The sequence below is a fragment of the Opisthorchis viverrini genome (assembly GCF_000715545.1).
Source record: "Opisthorchis viverrini unplaced genomic scaffold opera_v5_491, whole genome shotgun sequence".
NCBI classification, from domain to species: Eukaryota; Metazoa; Platyhelminthes; class Trematoda; order Opisthorchiida; family Opisthorchiidae; genus Opisthorchis; species Opisthorchis viverrini.
This window is the reverse complement of record NW_008752151.1, coordinates 2,488-24,741: the sequence shown is the minus strand read 5'-3', so window position 1 is coordinate 24,741 and position 22,254 is coordinate 2,488. Positions and strand designations below refer to the sequence as shown.

Below are 22,254 nucleotides of genomic sequence, written 5' to 3'. Positions count from 1 at the left end.
CGCAGCCAAGGCCTTCTTCCTTTCACCAGGAGTGCAAATCACGATCATTTCGATGTAAAAGCTACTTACTTTAAGAATAATTACAAACTGGTTATCCTGACAGCATAGGGTTTGCTAGAGTGCTTGTATTTCAAACCAGTTTTAGCTTAAGATCACGGGTTGTGATACGTAGCTGCCCATCTCATCGCACGAATTGACTTGCAGAAGCACTAAAGGTATTATTTTTCCATTTTTTCTGCAATAAACAACTTCATGTGTTTGAATGCCGATCGCTAGCAAGTTTGCCTTCTCATTCAGTGGTGAAAAGAAATACCCTATTGCAGTCAAAGAGTGCTCCTAACTTGCCCATGTCTGAGAGAATGGATGGGGATCACCCAGGAGAACAGATCAAACTTTCTACTTGCTTGAACTTACTCTTCATTGCAACCACAACTAACATTAACAAAAAATTTAATTTTGTATATATTTTAACAGAAAATCACGTAGTAGGTGTAGGATGCACAAACTAATGAATAAAGTAGTTGAAAAAGTTATGTTCAAAGAGTGACACGAAGTTTGGGTTGGTTTCGTTTGTAATTAAACTCGCCGAATCACTCGGAAATTAAAAAAAAATTTGCTGAAAGCAATTTAAATATGTGACTGACCTTAGCAGCTTGCGCAATTCTAAATTCGGGCGAAAACTTCACTAATTCAACGGGCTGCGTTAAAACCTAGGCCCAACTATTAAAATGTTCAGAATTCTTCGAAACGGCATAGAGAATATCTTATCTGACGCTACACTGCCTAGCATGGCTATCAAAGTGAAAAACACAACCGTTTCACATCGTTGAAAACCATTGCCTAGATTGTCAGACGATAACGTATATGCCGAAAGATAATTTTGTCTGTTCGAACCAAATTTGAAAATTTGTTCGGCGCAAAAGAAGAAGCATTACGTTTTTCTCTTATGCAGGTTACTTATGTATGCCCAAAAATGCCCTTAATCTGCTCAGTAAGCCTTTTTGGCAATGCTGAAAAAGTGCTTTTCCGGTAGTCAAAGGCTGCACGCAAGGTCACCATCCGAAGCTTGTTGTTCAGTCAGATTACTTTGCCAAGTCCCTCCAATTTCTCTTGACGCTCAAACCTCTCAACAGCAATTGACTTTCTTGCCGATAAAACTCGCAATAATCCCAAGCTTTTCCAAAATATCCTATACAGTATATCTTGATTCCGGCTTTGTGCATAAGGCGCAGTACCTTAGGCAGTGACGTGCAAAACGTCTGACCGTCTCCGTAAGAAAGGACGTGACCTGGTGGATGAATGGGTGCAATTCATCCGACAAGGAATGTTTAGAACAATTTCAAACTACACGACTTCTATGAGTCAGGAGAATCTTAACCGACCGGCTGATGAGCTACTTGAAAATTCATATTCTGTCTTTGTTTTGAGAAGCCTGTTGTTAAGCGGTTCCATGGCTCAAGCTTTTACAGATTTACTGTAGCGTGTTGCCAAGACCGTCGCTGTTAGAGTCACCAGGCTCCATGCGCAATAAACTTCGACAGTGTTCCCCCACACTTTTTATCCTTAGAGCAGTGTTATTGACGTGATTGCAGGATTACTGATACTTCGCTGGAAAGAATGATTGATTCTGTTTTCCGGAAATTAAACATTTTGGGAAGAGCAATTGCTGAACTAAATACGGTTAAATTAATGTCACACGGCCGAGCAATTTTTAGTGACGTCATTCCACTCCGTTGAAACGTCGATTAATTTTACTTGCTGAGGCGATCAAGCACCGATGGCTTGTAAACTTGTAGAATAGACTTTAGCGACATTACCGCAAATAATCCGTGTGCGCAAGTCATTTTGTTCCAAAAATTGTAATCTATTCGGTCCGATTATTAGCAGTCTTCCGAAAAACTAGCTCGATTTAAAATCTAAATTGCCACCAAGAGCAGCGGACTAGATTGCTGGTTGATCGCCTAACTGTTTTTTTATCAAAAAACATCTGAAGATCACCACAGTTATATCCTACCCTGGAAACGAGGGTATTAGATAGCATCTGAATTTGTTTTAAACGGTTCAGGCTTCCATGACTCAACAGAAAATTCTGCGCTCCAAGAACAATATTTTTCAAACTCCGGTGTTTTTGTCCCAAAGGTAATATCATATCTTTAAAGCTCACTCGGTGAGTCCAAGTACCACAAACGGCAAGAAAATAAACCGAAGACCATTGAGCACTTCTGTGAAATGAGAGCATTCATTTCCAGCCAGGAGCCGCTTCACAAAGCGCATTTTCTCAAAGGCGTCCATTAGACTTTGACCAACATCAGTGTTACAACTTGGAACTTGAAGGTTTGGTATTAACCATATATTTGAACAAGATACCTATTTTTGCACCATTACTAAAAATGAAAGCGTCAATTCCTTTCGGTGGACAAAATAATAAATGAAGTACAGGCAATTAGCCGAATTACCAATTTTTGCGACAAACGACAGACTAACGCAAGAAGCCATCAAGTTCAGGGATTTCGATCATGCGGAAAGAGGTGTTGAAGCATTTCTGTGTTACCAGCACTTCACAGCCAGGCTTATGTATTTTATTCATCAAATTTAGTACATCATCACTGCAACCCTATTGTGAAAACGAAGGAGGAAAACTGCTGAATTCAATCAAATTAGTGTATTTTCAATAGTTTCTGCAAATAAATAACCCTTAGTTTTCTGCTTTGATCATTGTAACAAGGAGTTCTCTCGGGAAACTCTCTTTTGGTAGCCGTTTAGTTCCCACATGAAAAGTTCCGACATGAAAAGAGCAAAGAAGCCTGCTATAAGCGCAAAGACTATTAACTTACTTATCAAGAGCGTAAGTCCTTGAATGCCCATCGAACGCATGTTGACGTTGGACGATTGGAAATGTAGACAAGAAGCTAAGTAGCATTTGAGAGACTTATATACGTATTTTATGGGTACCTCTCCCAAATCCACGTTATGTTTAAGCACAATTCATTGGCCAATCTGTTCAAAAGCTGTTTGGATTGGCCTGGAAATAGGTTTTACTAGCTCACAAAAATGTATAAAAAATGATCCTTTGCAATTTTTTTGCACAACGCGGTCGCAAAAATGAAATAAATGATTCACACTTAAATGATTCTACTTCAAAAGATTTGCACCATTTAGATATTCTCTACTTTTAGATTCTCTACATTCTCACCTAAAATTAGGGACATGAGCAAAGAACTGGTAAACGGAAGTGTTATATCAAACAATCAGAGGTGGCACAAACTTTCCTGCGAATGAAACTAATGCAAACACATGAGCCCATAATGAAAACCGGTGCAAATTTCCTCAAATATAATCTAGGTTTTCTGACGTCAGCAAAGGCAGCCGTTTTGGAGTGAGGGAGTAGAACAGATAACTTGCAGTTACACCCGGGAAACATTTGGTCGATTTCTTCCGCAAGTAAGACTGGTCAGTAAAAATAAATGAATTTTTTAATGTACACTTATTTTTCTATTTTTCTACATCTTTTATATCCTTCTTGTTTTCTTCTGACAAATGTCAATGACGTAAACGTTCCCCGTTGTGTGATATTTGTCTTTGGAAGTCAACCGTGGAGTTTTGTAGGTCTATTTCTTTTTTTGCTCCTCAACACAAAGCCTTCTGTGATACGTAGAAACAACATTCAAAAAACAGTGTTACTCTCCATTAATATTTCTTTAAGAGCATTTTCATTGAAGACATACGCGAAACATTTACCTATGGGTAGCTCCACAGTACCTGTGTAACGGCGGATACTACTGAAGAAGAATGCGAGCAACCTAAGGTTTGTTGTTCAAACTCCGCCTTTGAATCTGATAAAAATCAAAGTTTATTGCAAATATAGTAAAACTGCTTTGCACAGTACTTTGACGGTTGTGGGATAGTCAACGGATATCGGGGAATGTTCAAAAGGTTGTCGATTTTTCTCCCTTCTAGGCCCGGTTACCGTAGCATATCAGTCACTGGTGATCTACTCTTCTTGATCTCACATCAAACTAGATACCAAGGACAATCACATCGAATTGATAAAAATTTGCGAAAGCTATAGATACGAACTTGTGACAAGCATTTACAAATTTTGCTGAGGTGAGTTGACAGATAATAAGTCCCTTCGAACACCATTTTGTACATTTGGACCTCATGCTACAAAATCATTCTTGCGTTAAATTTATCTGTGCTTAATATATTACGCGTTTGGCCGCTTTTACGAAAGATGGATAATTCGACCATTACACCTGGCGTAAGTCAACCCAGCAGTCGACCTCGTATCATTTCCAGGTAATGTCTGTCTTTCACAAGATACCTCTTGAAACTTTTGCTATAACCTAACATCGTGGGTGGCGGCTGGTTACAGTTATCGACAAACGCCATCCAGATATTTAGATGCATCTCACTAAAATGGAAAAAAGTTGACTTAATGTGTGTTATTGGTTTCCAATGATATATGTTGCTAAGGTCTTAGTGAATTCTCTCTAGGATTTATAAATAAACATCCTAAATCGAGACAAAGCACTTCGCATTTTTCGTGCGGGCAGGTAGAGTATTCTGAAGGCTACATGTATAATAAAACAGAATCGTGCTGTTTGTTTACAAGCAAAATAATTTGGTGGGCAGACGGAAGTACACGAGCAATGCCTGTAAACTTTATCATGGTTTTTGAAATGCGTGTGGCATGTCGTTAGAACCCGTTATTGGAAGTTTCAGGACACCCGATGATCAGCAAAACCAGAGAATATTCTCAACAAATCGCAGTGGCGCTGGACAGCGAGAAACATTGTTGAAGAAATATCCTAACCAAAAAACCCGTGCTATAACTTGTAGATTTTGGCCATAGAGTAATAGGAAAAGTCGTCAGGTGAATACACTTTTGACTTGCGTAGAGGGCAGGAAGGTGAAAAGGCGTTTCTAAAGAAATGGCCAACGTCATCTTATCACGGGTACCCACATTCATGTAGAAAGCAATGTGTAGAAGTTATGTTTCTCTCAATTCGAGGACCTTTAACCGTATAACACTAAACTTGTGAGAATATCGGTTGGTGAGTCTGCATTCTCAACTAATGAACGTCTGTTGTGGAAACCTGTTCTTTGTTTCTGCAAATGGGATGGACCTTTTGAAGCATCAAATTCAAGATACATTTTACGTCAACATGGCATTTTGGAAGCAGCTGAGAGCTTTTTCAGGGGGTGACGCTCTTCTTTTGGCTGTAAATGNTTGGCTGTAAATGGTGTGTATTCTAAGAAAAATTACTTATTTGTGTTTCTCTCTCACAAGATTTGAACGACATGATTTCTAAATTTTGTAACAGCACAATATTAGGTGGGCACTTACCAAAATTTAATTCAATGGATTTAAAGTTCCCCACTTAAAGTTCCTGTACGCATTTTATCTTATATTTTTATCATGGTGATCTTCGCATATATTGGGTGCCGCCAGAAAAATTTTGCGACCACTGATGGTTGAAAACTTTTGTTCCTCATTTCTGAAGATTCCCAGTTGATCGAAACGTTTCAACGGTTTGGGCGATTGCTCCTATAACTAATGGTACCGATGTAATACACCGCAACACGGTATTTTCTAAAAAATCAACGCAAATTCACCAAAACGGGATTAACACGGCGGCCTCCGACCAACCGTTAACAGTGCAGCGGTTGCTACCTTTGCAACCTGAGATCAAAATGTTTGAAAAGGCGATTTAAACTGCCTGAAAAATTTAAGTTATATGGCGACATGTCAATCTTGTTTGCCAAACTGGACCACGGTCAATGATATAGCCAAAGCAATACATACTCTACAGACTAATGATGGTTAGTTTCCACATCCTTATGTCGCAGACGTTCTCCTTCCACCAAAACAGTCCCAGTGTATAGCCTCGGCAAAATACGATAAGCTTTTGATACAGAGGAAGATTTGCTCACAAGTTTTTTCCCAAATATCACGTCGCCCTATAAAAGTGTTTGGACATGTTACTTTGACCCCATTCGGTGAGCCACTATTGTTGTGAGCGTGTAAAATTCGGCCATAAACCTTGGATACACAAGCACGACAAGTTGAGGCTAGTGTCGATTTCGCGCTGGTGTGGAATAATTCCTTCGTCGGCTTCTTGAAAAATGGGTTTATTTTGCGATTCGTTTGCTCTACAGTTTCCATCCAAACGAGTTAATTTCACAAATCAAACCAAGAGGAGAAACTATTCTTCCCAAGAAATGGTTAACAAAATATGAGGATCAAGAAACGCAGTAAATGTACAAAATATTGTCATAACGTGGTTTCAAAGCTGATAAACCGCAAAACTTGGTATCGGCTGGTTTAGGAGTTGCATTTCAACACAGACAACAAATGTCACCTATTGCTTTCATTGTCTTTAAACGATCATTGCCTTAATTCCAAAAATATCTAATTCTGACGTGGCGAAGACATAAACTGGTGCCAGTGATGGTGTCTGCCTCATAGGAACGACGCGCTGTCTGGAAAGTTGTTGTTGGATTGTCGCCCCACAGGCCCGGCAGCTTTGAGCTCCTGGCTTCAGCCCTGAATCTCCTGAGGTAACATGGCACATTTTTAGCGTGGTGCTGCGGCACAACCCCATATATGGTAAGCAATGATTACGCTTGCTTTGATGACACTGTTTATATGCTCCTGCCTTGCAGAAAACCCCACTCTACCTGCCAACTTATTGAAATGTTTTACAGTGCCCATGGGATGCATGTAAAACTGTGGTCCCGACAGATGTGAAGGCTTAATTCTGTTGGCAAGCTAACTTAGAATAATTGTGCTGCGTGGAGTGCTTCTACTGACTTAGGGAATCAGTGCAAGCTCTGGTGAAATATTTGTTTTGTTTATGAACTTTTCATCCAAGCTTTACTAAGCTTTATTCAACTTTTGGACTTTATTTCATTTAACTGCCGGTGCTTTGTGCCCATATATCACGAAGTTCGTACGTTTTGCGTGGCAAAGCCTGGTAAGAAGATTTCTAGGCATTCAATCCATTTCACTGAGTAACCCTTATGTTACATCCCCTTGGTTTGAAGTTACTCGGAGCGCTTGCAACTCCCGAAATTTTTTCCATGATTATTGGAAATGTATCACTTTTTGGACACCCTATCCAACAGGTTAACGTGAAATTTACAGAACAATCACTGTCAGAGACTCGGTTTTGCGGGCATACCCCGAAGTTTGAAATGTTTAAATGCAATAATTAGATGTCAATAATTGAGGTAGGAAAATAAAGTGGCGCATTGCCACAGTTGTTTTCACCACGAAAAAGGTTTTATGTAATTTTATGCACACAATTCTCCGTAATATGACGGCACACACTGCTGTACAATTTTAAATAAAGCTTCAAAGTACGAATCAGCGGACAGTTTTGACAACCAGAATTACGACGAAAGGACCCAGGAATTGCGTCACGTATCACTGCGGAGAGGTGAACGAGGATTTTAACAAGCCGGATATGGTTCTATGTCCAAAAAGCCATGGAAACCATCGTTTTATTGATCAAGCAATTTGGCGATGGACTCACCCACTTTTACGCTTAACCACACTTATGCAAGCGCTTAATAAATAGTGACCAGATGATGTAGACAGTTATTTCCGTATAATCACATACGTGCGTGCACTCCATTCTCCGATTCACAAAACTGATACCCCCATTCCAGAGGAAGAAACTCAATACGCACCAGTGGCATCGGGCTTAGACGGACTATGCAAACCGCTAGAGTCCGAAAGCACTCGGAAACACAAGAATACGACTGCGTTTGGGGTTAGTTGACAACCGATGCGGTACGATAAATAGAACAACAGCTTGAACAAGGTAATTCTAGCATCCTAGCTATGCAACAAGCGCAATAAAACCCGCACCGTAGTTGAAGACCAGCCCGTTCCAAACAAGCGCACTCCATCCCACTCAGTCAACTAGGTTGGCGTAATGGACTCTCCACTCCAAATTTAATAGAATCCGTCGGAAGTCGTGCCTTTCGGACACCACCATGCATATTACACATCACAATTACAGTATTTTATTCAATTTTTATGGCTTTTTTGCCAGAAGAAGATTTACATGGCAACCAAAATATCTAAATCATTGCCCTTTTCTCATGGTCGTAACACTGACACTTTTCCAGTTAGTTTATGTATGGTGGTCAATACCACCCTCTGCTCAGATTGGCCAAGTCATACGTCGTCCTCATACGTTCTCTTCTACCCACTAATATCAAGTGATCCCAGACAATTGTGTCCAAAATACCCCAGCACAATATCTTAAAGAATGATCACCAAGAAAATGTTCGAAACTCAGAATGAGAGATGACGGTCGAAAAACAACGGCTGGCAAGTAGCTTATCACTGATATGTCAGAAGTGGTTCTCAATATTGTCTTACAGCTTGATTCTCCCTAAAATTCGCGACCATATCAAACGGGCCGCGCAGTGCAGAATAACAATGTGCGCATAACTTAGGATTACGATATGAAAGCCAGATAAGTCCCCACGTACAACCTCACCATATGGACATCTCCCGCAGAATCAAAGGGCAAAATCTAGGGACAGTAACAGGTTAATATAGTGGAATACGGATGGTTGTTTTGAGCGCAAAGTTCACGTTTTCACAACTCAAAATGAATAGCAACTCTTTTGTAAATGAGGCTGGACGTAAATATTAGTAATATTGTAGCCCACGAATTTACCAAGTCAAACTCCTAAAATTTCAGCAATGATGAAGAGATGAAATATCAAATATTTTTGGCCTGAAAAATCGATACAGACAACATTCGGTGTTCAGAAATGCCGATTTCGTGTCTGGGGTAAGTGAGCGTCTGACGGATGCCCTGATCTACGATTAAGGTAATTCTATGACACTGACCGTGCTAAAGCTTATGCAATTTGTTGAAACAAGACCAGAAATTAAAGAGGGAAATGAACGGTGACAAATCAAATATTGTTGTCACTGATTCTGGGCGCTCATGTATTAGTTCAGGAAAGATGCACCGTTCAGCAACAGTTCCATCGCGGGAGCGTAAACAGGATTGAACATTTACACGTGAACATTCAGCTGCGTCCCACGTGTGCTGGTGATGAAGTGTTAGCACCCGGAGCTCAAACGCTGGCACGGGCATTAAAAATGCACTGCTGGTGAGCTCCCATGAGGGCCAGACTCAACTCCAGTGCTTTTACCCTTCAGTGTGGACTTACCAGAATAACTACATCAGGACAGAAGAAAAATTGTCTTAAATGTGAATGTTGTAAAGGGGAACGATAAAAAACACCACTTTTTAAACCCTTGTAATTCAGCCTCAGGTGTACGCCGCTGAACAATAACGAATGTGAAAGTGCAGCTTGCTACAGGTTGAACCAAAATGTGGACACGGTAAATTGTTGACCTCTGGAGAGCTTGTCACATGTTGGTAAGACCTCACTGCTGAGGTCACTGAGTGGTTGCACACGCAAAACACAGTATGCGGGTCAACGGACAAATAAGCCGAGAGGCACCATCTACCCATTATCTACCCACAGTCAGTTGAATCAGACCAACTTTATTGAGGCCTTGTGTGGTATAATACCTCTATCCTGAGTTGACCACTGCACATAGAACTTTATGCTGTGTCAGGTCCACTAGGTCAGTTTGGACCTACTTAGATTATCCGGTTGGCAAAAAATTATGGTGACCGGTTTTTCTTAGCAAGCTGATGATCCACAAACTATTCAGCTACACCACAATGCTCTTGTTTCAGCTGTTTAACTTTGGCAATGTATGATTTGTCGCCCAACTGATACGAAGTGCACCACAAATAACATGCTGTTGCTACCACCGGTAAACTCCAGTATGCTTGGAAATTTCCGCTTGCACCCGAGATTTTACTGAGACCGCTTGAAAAGGCCACTAGTGGAATTGTGCATCACAGTTCCTGAAAATCATCTTCAGCAAAATGACGTTGCGTGCCCCCTGCAACCGTTTGAATTGTTTGACTCTATGTTAGCTTTGATAGATTAGGGAACCGATCATCCAGTATGACGCGTAATCACTGTGAAACAACATCTTTCATCCCCTTAAGTAACAAGCTATCTACATCATGCTCCGTTACAACAAACTCAAACAAACTAGTAATATTGCATGGCCGTCCAAGTTCACGGACCATGTCCTGGATAAGACTCGTTGCCGCACAGGATCTATTGAGTAGAAATTTTCAATATGCCCCCATAATTGTAAAATTTATCATCTCGTTTTCCAAGCTAGTGGACGCTGTGACCACCGTAGATTATGCCACTTTGTATCCGCACAATGTCGAGCAGTCAGTTTATGAAGGAGTGAAAGCTATTCAGAAATTCTGCGATATTTACTTTAGGATTTTCTTTCAAGTATATTTTATTCCCCATGGGAACGGCGGCTTTACAGGTGCATGCTCCGAAAGACACCGGAGCTCCCTCATGATTTCTGCATCACATTGTTAGACCACTGTACATTTCACCTACTCACATTTTCAACGAGAACGTCGTTGGCACTCTTTGTCTAGCACTAGAAACGAGAGATTAACAAGTGACTGTATTTTAGCGAGCGTTTTTCTTGAGCCATCTTTCTAACCGGAGGATTTTCACAGTACAGGTGACCTCTGTCGAGCTGCAGGAGACGGCTTTGATGTCTGCGTCATCGTTTCAACCATGTTCCACTATTTTACGGTGGTTTGGTGCAAAGGACTTCTTTTTTGTTGTAAATGCCAAGCGCTTCGAAACATTAAATCTCTTATCGCTAATCCTGAAAACCTACTACGAAAAATTCTTGGGCCTTCCGTGGAGAGCCTCCAGGAGCCCTCGAGATTTGTCTGCTATCTTATCATAGGGAACTTTGGACCAGTATTCCATCTTTTGCGCACGACATGCAGGTGGGTCTCTGAGAAACAGCCTTTATGGCTTGATTCCAGGAACCAAGCCAAAAGAGGTTGCTTTATTAGCTCAATTCAAGCAACGACTCCAAGAAAATTTCCGACATTAAGTGGCGTGGCCCAAAAATGCGTGGCTACAAAAAGGGAAATATGTGAAGCAGTATTCCACCCTCCGTGCTCAAAACAAATCATAGCCCTTCTGGGTTAATACCCCCAGCATCCTCTCAGAGCTATGCAATTTTCTGGAACGTGATATGTCACCTTGGTAAATATTTTTACCATTTACCATTCAAACGAGCAGTCAAACACTTACCCCTTGAAGTCTTTAAAGCATGTGGCTGATGGCTGTGTCTATTGTGTGTCTATTGTCTCGGTAGTTAGTCGGTAAAGACTGCAGGGCTTTGTCAAAATGTCCCAACTAAACTTCGAAGATTTTCACCGGTGGAGTCATATACATATTATGAGAATTACATAACTGGGTAAATTTACTTAGCAATACAGCCGCTTACGTCAAACTCGCATAGGTTTCCCAACAGATAGATTGGTTATTGTCATGTCATCCCAATAGGACCATGTCGATATACGTCCGCTGACAAATCTTTTTGCTTCCTTGTCTGTGTTGGACACACCAACATCCCTCTGCGTTATAGAACGCGGTTACCAGAAATGTTAAACTCTCCTAGAGGTTAATCAGTGAGAAAGGTCCGCCCACAAGCCATCATAAAGGACACCGCGAAACGCAAATCTGTGTTTTGCCGGTCAGTTCAGTTTGGATGGTAAGAACGCTAGAGAGGAATACGTACAGATATGAGGCTTTTAAAAGCTGGAATGATTGAGTTCATCATTTCTATTAGGAATGGTGATATAATAAGGCCGCATGTGTCAAAATCTTATACAGGGACCATTCGTGTAGACATTTTTATCTGCTAGGCCAAACTGCGTGCTCCAATCACCTTAGCAAAATCGGCTTCCGCGGATTCCGACTCTTAGTCACGACAAGGCAAACTCCAGCTGCCTACGGAAGGATTTAACACATTAACATAAACGCAGTTGTGACTGCCTTCAGACAACCAAGGAGCGTTTAAAAAGCAAGTCTAGGTAAAAACGCAGTGAATATGAACAACGCTGAAGTAAGCAGAACTGTGCTTTTAATCTCATGGTGTTAGATGGCAGTAAATTTATTTTTATTGCAAGAAGGTTTTGCAATGTGCACCGCCAGATTGTAATGGAGTTTACACCACTCCAATCTATACACAAATGGAATCCGAGTAAATGCAACTAGAAACATGCAGATCTAATCACCCCTGTAACAACGTGAACTCTCCTACTATTTCCTTATTTCAGGTGCAAAGTGACCAGTCAAAATCTGTCCGAGGTATTTTTCAACACCAGTCAAAATCCACAATCCATAGACGGTGGTTGATGTTTCCATTAGCCATGCTTAGCACTCAAGGCATCAAAACCAGATTGCACCACTTCGAGCTACATCTTTACAAAACAGCTGGAACAAGGTGTTTCATGAATTTCTTCTTAAGAAGCAGTTCATCAATCTGGATGCGGAATTTCAATCAGTCTCTCCGAAGTCCCGAAGGTTCAGCGCTAGAATGCTTTTCTAACCTAATTTCTGAGGTGCAACATCCGTTCCTAAATGCCACTAGGTATATAACTGCGTTTTCAGTCACCCACAATTTTCTGCGTCTTCAGGTATGGGAGATTCATGATTCATGATCCATCCTTGTTGGAAAAAAATATAGATATATTTTCCTCTAAGGGTATTTCGTGCATTGCTAAGTAAAATTTTATGACCTACATGCTTCTTTGAACAAAGAATTTCAGTTCAATGATTTATTCTTGGTTTGCGTGTGTTTGGTCAAACATTTCCGACGACCACTTTCGGCGACAAGCAAAAGATGGCAATTTGAAAATGACGAGGTTGATGAAATATAGTGCTTCAAAATTTTCACGAAATATACCATCTGTATGAAGTAGAGTGGAGTAGCGAATACCGCGTTAAAATGACAACAATCGGGCGTTTGTTTGGGATTTCAATGTCAACATTCTTCAATTTTTTAAGATTGATTTACAGCTCAGTTTTCTCGCGTATTCGGTGAACATACCAGAAGCTTCTTTAGGGTTGACCACATTTGTTGTCCAAAATACTGTAAACCAACTCCACGGAAAATTCAACCTTTTGCTTTTACTCTTTGTACTACCTATGTATGTACTACTATATATGTACTACTATGTATACATTATACGAACATCCACCATCATACACGAACATGACAAATCCGTGAAACGATGTTTGCATCAACATCAACAAATTTCACCTCAAAAGTATTTTTACCAAATTCCGTAATTGAGTTAGAAACAGAACTTCGGATCAACAAATGGTGCGCTTTAAATCGGACAAACTGTGACTAAAAGTACCCGCCGATAAAAGAGCAAAAGACCATGCAACCAATGGAGGTGATATGGTTGTGATTGGATGCGGCGGAGCAGTTGTGAACCGAGTGAGGTTTCAGTGAACGTATTGGGTCTACAAGCGTGGTTTTCTAGAAGTATTTTATGACAAATTAGATTTATCGGCCTCCAAAAGAGGATCGCCACACATAAAACTCGTAGGAGGGTTGAGTTTTGTCAGATTGTTGATAGGTTTCCTTGCAAGGTCAAACGATATGTTGATATCGCATACCCGGACCACAGATTTTGCTATTTATCGACATCATTATAGCTATTACTTTCATTTTTTTATTATTAACCTGTCTCAAATGCAGTAACTGGTACCAATTATCGTTTCTGATGAACTAAGGATGGCTTATTTGATTCGATTAACGACATGATTTACGCCATTCCTGAGGGAATGTTTTTATCATACCAGGCTAGCAAGAATCGTTCAGATGCAACTAACATTGGTGCATACATGCCATGCCAACGAAAGGAAGCATAGGGGTTGGGATTCTACCAAGTTGCTCAAGCTAAGTCAGAAGAAATCGAGATGCACAAGTTGGATTGAAACCACTAATTTGCGCTCTAACCACCGATCAATCATTCACCCATGAACGGTTAACACTAAAAAATTTCATGACGCCTTCCTTTCACATCAGCTAGTTGATTGTTGCTGGCCTACAAATTGTTTGTTCCCCCAAGACCCACTCTTGCATCTAAAGCGGTTGTAGAGTAAATGAAGCCGCTCAGTACTGTTCTTTATTCCCTTCAACACGCAATGTGAACAAAGGAGCCAATCCTGTGATAGGCTGAAAAGAATAGGTCAGGCCAATCGACACACAGGCTTTTACTAGCTATTAACAAACTGTCCGCTCCAAAACATTCCGCTCAATAAATACTCTTTCCGTAAACAACCATCTATTTTGTTGTACTGCTTTCAAAATGAGAAGCATCACGATTTTTTTGTTTCTGCGCCATTTTTCTCTATGGTGAGTTAAGTTACCCTTAATCTTCGTCTATCAAACTTCTTTTGGAGATTTTGCATGCGTTCATATCAGCTTCTTGATTATTAAAAAACCTCCACCTTGCCATGTATTTTATTTTTACCGTGCCACGTCCGTCTGCTTGTTTTTTAGATGCGCCCCAATTATGATTCTCAGTGGGCTGAAGTAGGGAACTAAATCCTTAAACTGTGTGAATTTACGCGTAAAACTAACGAGGCAATGATTTTAAAAAAGCAAAATCTCATCATTTTTAACCTCATCAGTTGAACCATATTTTCCGATCCTTAAGTGACGTGCACTCGTTTAGATTTTGAAACAAATGAAATTGTTTTCATAAACGAAAATGCTCACACGTTTGCTGAAACCTATTTGACAGCACAGGAACAGTGAACAAATGAGTATATTTGTCGAAGTCCGTCCAATTTGGTTTCATATAAAACATCAAGTTGACGAAAACCAGGGGAATATGCCCACTTTATGTGACCTCAGTAGGTGCAAAACCTGTCGTGTGCTGCCAACTTGATTTCAGCGAGCTTGTGAGTAGTTTCCTATAAGTACATGTACCGCGATACCTCGAACATCGTAGCAAAAGTAGTCACATCATATTTGTCACATCTACCCTTAATCATGTAGAAAATTCCTGCAATTGCATTTGCGTCACATCATTACCGCGCATTTAGCTGTGATGGTGAGCTTATGAGCCACGGATATTCTAAAGCTGAGGAAGAGACATATGAATCACGCTTTCTTGCAGAGTGATTACTAAACTTCATACATGTATTGCTGGGCACATCTCAGAAGAGAGATATAGCTGTGTTCCAGATGAGTCTCTCGAATGACCAAATTAGCTTGTAAATTAGTGTATTTCGCTAGTTTCGTGCAATTTGGTTTCAAGCCAAACATGAGGTTGACGGAAACTCAGGGACCGCGCCTACCTGATAAGCTCCAAGAAAGGCGAAACCGGTCGCGGGTGTCGATGAATTTTCAGCCACATTATGAGTAGTGCATTACAAGTATTTTAAAGCATGTTGAATGCAATAAAACCAAAATTTGTGTGTCCTCACTTGCGTCGTTGTTCCGCCGTCCATCGATTTTTAGCTGAGGCCGTCACACGTAAGTGAAATTCCCAAAAATCCTTTGATTTGTTGTGTGCTCGTGCATCCACGGCTTGGAGGTTTACCTTGAAATGTACGGGACTTTTGGCAAGAGCAAAGATTTCGCGGCCAAGATCATCGAAATATCCACAGGGTAGCAGTCCTGTTGAGTTAGCTTGCAAGGATGAAACTACTGTGTGGGTGGAGAGTAGAAACGTTTGTGAATCAAAAAAGAAGAGAAGTGTCCGCGCACGCTATCCGTTGTATGCAGCTAGTTAATCAACGTATCTGATGACACCAGATGACAACCAGTTGGTTTCTTAATGATTTTAACCTTTGATGTTATTGCAACAGGTGACCTGTGATTGAAACCGGACTCACATTATGGTAGAACATAGGTACTCAGGATAACGGAGTTTTGGGCGTTTGTGATTCTCGCTCGTTCGTTGGAAAAATGTTAACGTGACTAATTTAACAAACCCGCTAAAGTCGGTTGGGGGAGAACCGAGGCTTGAATGTGATATGACATCTAAATTTACTAATGAAAAATGTTTCGCTCGGGTATTCAAAACTTGTATTTACTTTTGCTTAATTCCATAAATTGTACATGTCATTGATTTGCCGGATAACAGGATTGATGAGTAAGTAACTCAAGCTAGTCAGTAAAAATATTAGCCGCAAAAATTTATTCGTTGTTTGACTGGACAAAATTTGGCCAAATGATCCGGTTCTTCAAAGGTTTATAACTTTATTTTTGGTTCAGAATATTTCTGTTATTTACTACTATTTATTATTATTTACCATTATTTTATTTATTGTTATTATTTATTTATTTCTGTCATTTGGAAAAAGTTTTTCTCGCCAAAGAAACTAAATTTCAAACGACTCAAGTTAAAATCATGCCGGGAACATTGCATTATTGTTTTATATGCCTACGCTTGTGCGTTTCTTTGAGGATGATCCGTTTTGATGTGCATGATTTATTAGCATTTCAGTTGTGCTGGATTTTTGGGGGCTCGCGTGGGCTATCTACAGAATGAAGAAAAAGCGAACAAATTATTTTCCACTGGTCAATCAGTTGTCAAAATGGTTGTTCATGCAGACAAGTTTATTAGAGGAACTTTTTTTCACCTCCTGAATATCTAGAGAAAATACTTTGAAATGATCGTAGGTAATGTAACCTGTTCGACGGTGAACATTATTTTTTTGATTTTTTTTATCTTTGCGACAATTCAGCCGGGATTCGGATAATTTCGAAATTTAGTTAAATACTTTATGGCTGAAAGCTTGTACCACTGAAAACCAAGTAGTTGTGTCAAGCAACACCACAGAATTTATTCTGGGGTCCAATAACTATTCTTTATAACTATTCTTGTTTCGGTCACCTGACCGGCCTCAGCAATGGGAGGTGCAAACGGTGTTCTAGCTCATCCATTATATCTGGCCATATTCCGGCAGGAGAGGAACTCAGGCATTCCCTTAGCGACTTGCCGCATCCAATTTTATTTGGTGAACGCAAGCAAGCAAAGAACTACAAAAGTATTCCACAACGTGATAAAATACGGGTGGCTCAAATGCGTGCGTTGGTTGTACACATATTGGCTGGCAATCCGGGTAAAGTGCTTGACGATTTTATTCCTCAAGTGACCCGCCAAACTACACATTACTGCTCTTCCTTGCTAAATGATCTGAGGCATATGCCAATATCAGAGAGTAAATCACCAGGCAGCTAAGTAGTTACAAGCACAGCCACCTTCTGTTTGATGGTGGCGTCTTTCTTTGAGATTTAGCCTGAGAGAATGCATAATAAGTTGAAAAAACAAGGTATCTTTGCTGCCAGAAACATGCAGTTTAATGACTAAAAAAGCATCAACTGACTGCGAATTTCAATAGATATCATTGAGGAACGGAGACCACCGTAGATTATAAAATACGGGTGGCTCAAATGCGTGCGTTGGTTGTACACATATTGGCTGGCAATCCGGGTAAAGTGCTTGACGATTTTATTCCTCAAGTGACCCGCCAAACTACACATTACTGCTCTTCCTTGCTAAATGATCTGTGAGGCATATGCCAAGATCAGAGAGTAAATCACCGGGCAGCTAAGTAGTTACAAGCACAGCCATCTTCTGTTTGATGAGTGGCGTCTTCTTTGAGATTTAGCCTGAGAGAATGCATAATAAGTTGAAAAAACAAGGTATCTTTGCTGCCAGAAACATGCAGTTTAATGACTAAAAAAGCATCAACTGACTGCGAATTTCAATAGATATCATTGAGGAACGGAGACCACCGTAGATTGGCCTCCATGTGATAAGCATTAAAAACGCTCTGCATATTTAATCAATCAAATCAAGTTTTAGGACAAAAATGTCGCCTATAAGGATGGAAGCCAACGGTAACTTCATCAACCTGGTAATAAAGCTGTCATTTTTCCCAAAAAGTGCACCTCGAAAGTACTTCCTTCATAGAGATTGTGAGAATCGGGACTGTCAAATCTAATGGACCAATGTTACCATAAATAAAGCGCATTCTTTGATAATGGGATCTGGCAAAATAGAGCTGCCACAAGCAAATAAAATAATGTCATGAAAACCTTCGTGAAACTGAAGTGCCACGAACAACATATTGGCCTGAACAGTGAAATAAGAGTTCTCCAGCAAACATTAGGCAACTGCATAATATGGTAAATCAAAAATGCACCTGCTTCTTGTTTACTCTTACGTTTATGCCTTTACAGATTACTCAACATATGCATTCCGCGTCAAGAGTGACCGATTACTTTGGTTGGTAGTTGCATTTATGCCCAAAACGTTTGAGACAGTTGAATCGTTGCAGAAGAATGACACTATAAAAAAATTGTGCCCTCATCGAACGAAACCGCTTCTGCGCTGAATAAAATCCTGCTTCAGCTACCAACACACCGACAACCACACTTTAACATCCAATACGATAATCATATTCAAACAAAACATCCTCGTAAAAAGTAAAGAAACGACAGTCGTCCCTTGTAATCGCGAAGCTTTTTCATGGCTACTATAGTTGACTAACTAGGTTTTTACACATTTTCCGTGTGTGAAGATGAAAGAGTTAAGGACCTCTGAATATTGTGAGGGCTGTTTTTTAACACGCAACAATTTGGTTATTTTGCGTTCTTGGACGTTCTTGGATGTCATAATATAATTTCCATCGAAGTTTTGTCATGGTAGATGTCTGCGACTAAAAGTCGTGCTTCCTGTTTGCTGCTTCTAGTCTACACGGTGACGGATTCTGCCTCTCAGATCAAACGTAATTCAAAACTTCTAAAGTTTTCCCTGGATTATTTTCGAGTAGTAGTTGCCATGTGTCACGATTTGGTGGTTGAACTACTCCCAGATGAAAACACCGGACGATTCAATTAGAAGCCATGGCTGATAATGTGCAAACAGTTACCGCGTTTGAAAAGTTCTCCTCTTTCGTTGAAATTAAATATGGGGACACCATTTTCTCTCCAAGTATGGCTCAACAGCAGTGCACATGTTTGGCTGTGCCAAATCAGCGTTCTTCCAATACGCCATTAGTGAAAGTAGAACGTTTTCAAATTGTCACGCCAAAACGAATGACCGCTTTCACGCTAGACCAGTGTGGTTGTTTGCCCAAATCCTCGAACGATGACCCAGTAACGGTCCTGATTGTAACGATCGTTTACTTGCCTGTCAGTACGTCCCAGTCAGGTGGTGCCGCGAGCACTTTAAAACTGCTGTAAACTTTCTTTTTTTTGTTGAAATCGTTCTGTGGGTATTACCTTTTACGTCTACCCAGTTTCAACAGTCGTTTCCTGTCCTCAATCCGCATTAAATCGCTTGATCAGAGTTTCACTTGCAGTAGTGCTCATCTGCAGCGCATATAACTGCCCAGGTTGAGGTCTGAAATCCTGACATCTGACGTGCCAAGAATGTTTCATTAGTCTACAGATAAACATTAATCGTAGTTGAATTACCACGCATGAATGAACGAACGCGTTCAAGCTTGAAGGCCTTACTTAAGGCCCGATTGCGGTGCTTGCTTTCTGATGTTTGCGCAAAGGCTGGTAGGTGGGTTACAAAGTCTCCCCGTCAGCCAATTTGCAGTACTAGTCGCTAGAGTTTGTCATTCCTTACGCAAAAAACTTGTGGCTGCGGAAATTTCTAAAACTTCCCCTGACGAGTTGTGATTAACCAATGAGTTCCTGCAGAGTCTTCATCTCGAATTCCAAACTAACTCCTCACTGGCTCGATGTTGGATGTTGTCCGAAGCCTTCTTGGAGTACTTCTTGGAGACCCTGAGAGTTGGTACCACCAGCCGGGCAGGTTTTGTGTACTGTAGTCGGACAAAAGACTGAATTCAACTCTAACGAGCCCCAATTAACAAAATGAAGAAGAACTTGATGAGGTATCTTTCCAAGGATGCAAGGAAAATCCACCCAAAAAGAAACAAAATGTGCTCTTCATTGCATAAGCCTCCCTAATCTGTTCTACCAACAAAACGCGAGACGTAGCATTTCAGAAAATATCATTCAAACTTTCCTTTAGACCTGTTCAGAGAAACACTAACAAGACTGGTAATTTTTTTGATGAGTTAGGTAAATTAGTTACGAAAATTCCCATCATCAGTCGAGCAAATTTTGTCGCGGCGAGGTGATTGAAATCACGTCGAGGATGGAAGTGCGAGCTATTCAGTTGCACTCATACCCCCAGCGCACTGAAAACCCACCTCAAGTGGTGGTGGAAATGTTTCGCACCAATTCACCTAACGCCATCATTACAGCCCGATTCACCAGCAGTTACAAAATTGACCGTTTTGTTATGCACAGATGAATAACTACTTAAAGCGCACTGACCAGAAGGTCCGTGGTTCGAACCTCAGCCTCCCGACTTCCGCTGTCCAGGCTTGGGCAACCTGGCAGTATACCGACCCCCCGTGCAACCTTCGGGTGGCATTGCAGTTTAGCACCGAGAGAGAGCTTGAGCTGAACGATCTCTCCACGCAACTTGGGGCCCCATCCACTTATTCAGTGAGCAACCGTAGGCTGGTAACAAAAGCCATGGATGTTTCATTTAGCTCAATCGATTTTTAGCGGAAAAACATCGGAAGCGCACTTTTACCACTACCCAGACTTACATGGTGAATGCGGCTCACCAATTATTGAAGCTTGTGGAAAACTCTTCTGGTCCCATCGGGACCCTGATGTAAACGCATCTGATTGAAAGCCTTGTTTCACACTCCACGCCACTCTGACATGATAAACGCAGTAAATAACGATAAATGCCGCAAGACACCAGAATAATGTTTTAACGCTATACGCCATCATGTGTATTTCTGTAGAAAAAGAGAGTTTCTATATGCTGGTCGCTCTCTGAGATGCTTTGCTAAAATGTCCGTAATTCACAAAACATATTTTCTTGACATTTTCATCACCTGAAGGATGGTGGTATATTGCTTGCGACCCTCAAAATATAAAGCCCGAACGAGCCGGCACTGCGTTTCAACATTTGCATAAAAGTCATCCCACCCGACCCGCTTGAGTTTTACGACCGTGAACTTACCAATGGACCTTGCAACAAGCACGCTAAAACTGACATAATTTTATCTATTTCTCCCGGAACATCAGAAAAATTCATCTGAATAAAAACAAAACTCAAACATAATCTAACAAAACCTAAAAATTTGTCAAAATTCCATTGCAAAGAGAACATGCGTAAGTTTGAAACATAAAGATATTGTGAGTTTTATGGGTTTGTTCAAAAAAAGCTTACACATTCATATTTTTCAAACGAGTCATTTTATCCATCTTTATCTTCATTGTTAATTAAATTCTCTGCGTGCAAGTTCAAATATTTCAGTATTTCAGTCGTGACCCCACCTCTGAGCAGCTTGTCAGCCTACACACTCACGAGGAATGAATATCAGAGAACGTCTTGTTGAAAAAATGGCGGTGCGATATTCCGCGATAAAATAGGGGACCACTTGCCGCTTTTCAACTTTGGCAACTAAAAGTTCATGTTTATTGAATGATATATTGCAGCTGTTTTTTTCTAAAATCTGGAAGGTTGGCGGGCTATTTGACTTACCGGATCTTTCGAACAGGCCGAGCAAGCATACCGTGTTTCAAAGTTGGTCCGGTGATCTAGCAGTCAAAATGACACTGAAAGGTTGTCTTGTCAGCGGGCAAGTCAAAAGTTTAATATCCTATTTTTGTTTTTCCCAATTACGTTGGCTTCAAAAACAAAATGAAAGCAAGCGAACATACGGAGTACAACTGCTCTCTTTTATTTATCCAAGCCAAACAAGTCCATTAAGTCTCTCCCACCTCACCCTCCACTGCACACAATTTCTTCCAATCTGAGCGGCGTCTTAAAAATATCGTGACTTTCGATACACATTTTTATATTTCCTGATTTCCGGGAAATATATGCCCCAACAAACCCTCATCTTATTTGATTAAAACCTACAGCCTTACCGAAACGATTGCTTTCCATCGGGTTGAATAAGCACTGGTAGTCTTTACTTGTAACCATTTATTTGGTTACTTAAAGTTTCTTCGAAACATTTTTGGAGCGTTTTCCCAAACGACTCCCAGGAATTCAGTTGTTTCTTTAGCGCCGACAAGCCAATTTAAAAGGTGAGCACGTGGTTTAATTTCCGCCATTCGGGGGCCAGTGGCGTTTCATCCGGGTTAACGCGAGTTAAGGGCATTGCTACTTAGCTGCCCATGGCTGTATGATTCGCTCACGATCCAGGGTAACGCGCACTAGTGGTGACGCCCAACAAGTAAGAAACAGCGTGACGATGCTCATCAAC

General features: G+C 40.7%; 1 protein-coding gene across 1 annotated transcript in view; it reads right to left on the bottom strand.

Annotated features, from left to right (window-relative positions):
* T265_15419 (hypothetical protein) overlaps nucleotides 1-21,074 on the bottom strand; it is a gene marked incomplete at both ends in the record, with an annotated part of 25,781 nt that extends 4,707 nt beyond the window's left edge. The window contains 2 exons of the mRNA XM_009178026.1: nucleotides 16,375-16,467; nucleotides 21,000-21,074. Of these exons, the coding sequence (XP_009176290.1) occupies nucleotides 16,375-16,467; nucleotides 21,000-21,074 (168 nt within the window). The remainder of the gene's footprint in view (nucleotides 1-16,374; nucleotides 16,468-20,999) is intronic.
* Between the last annotated feature and the right edge of the window lie 1,180 nt (nucleotides 21,075-22,254).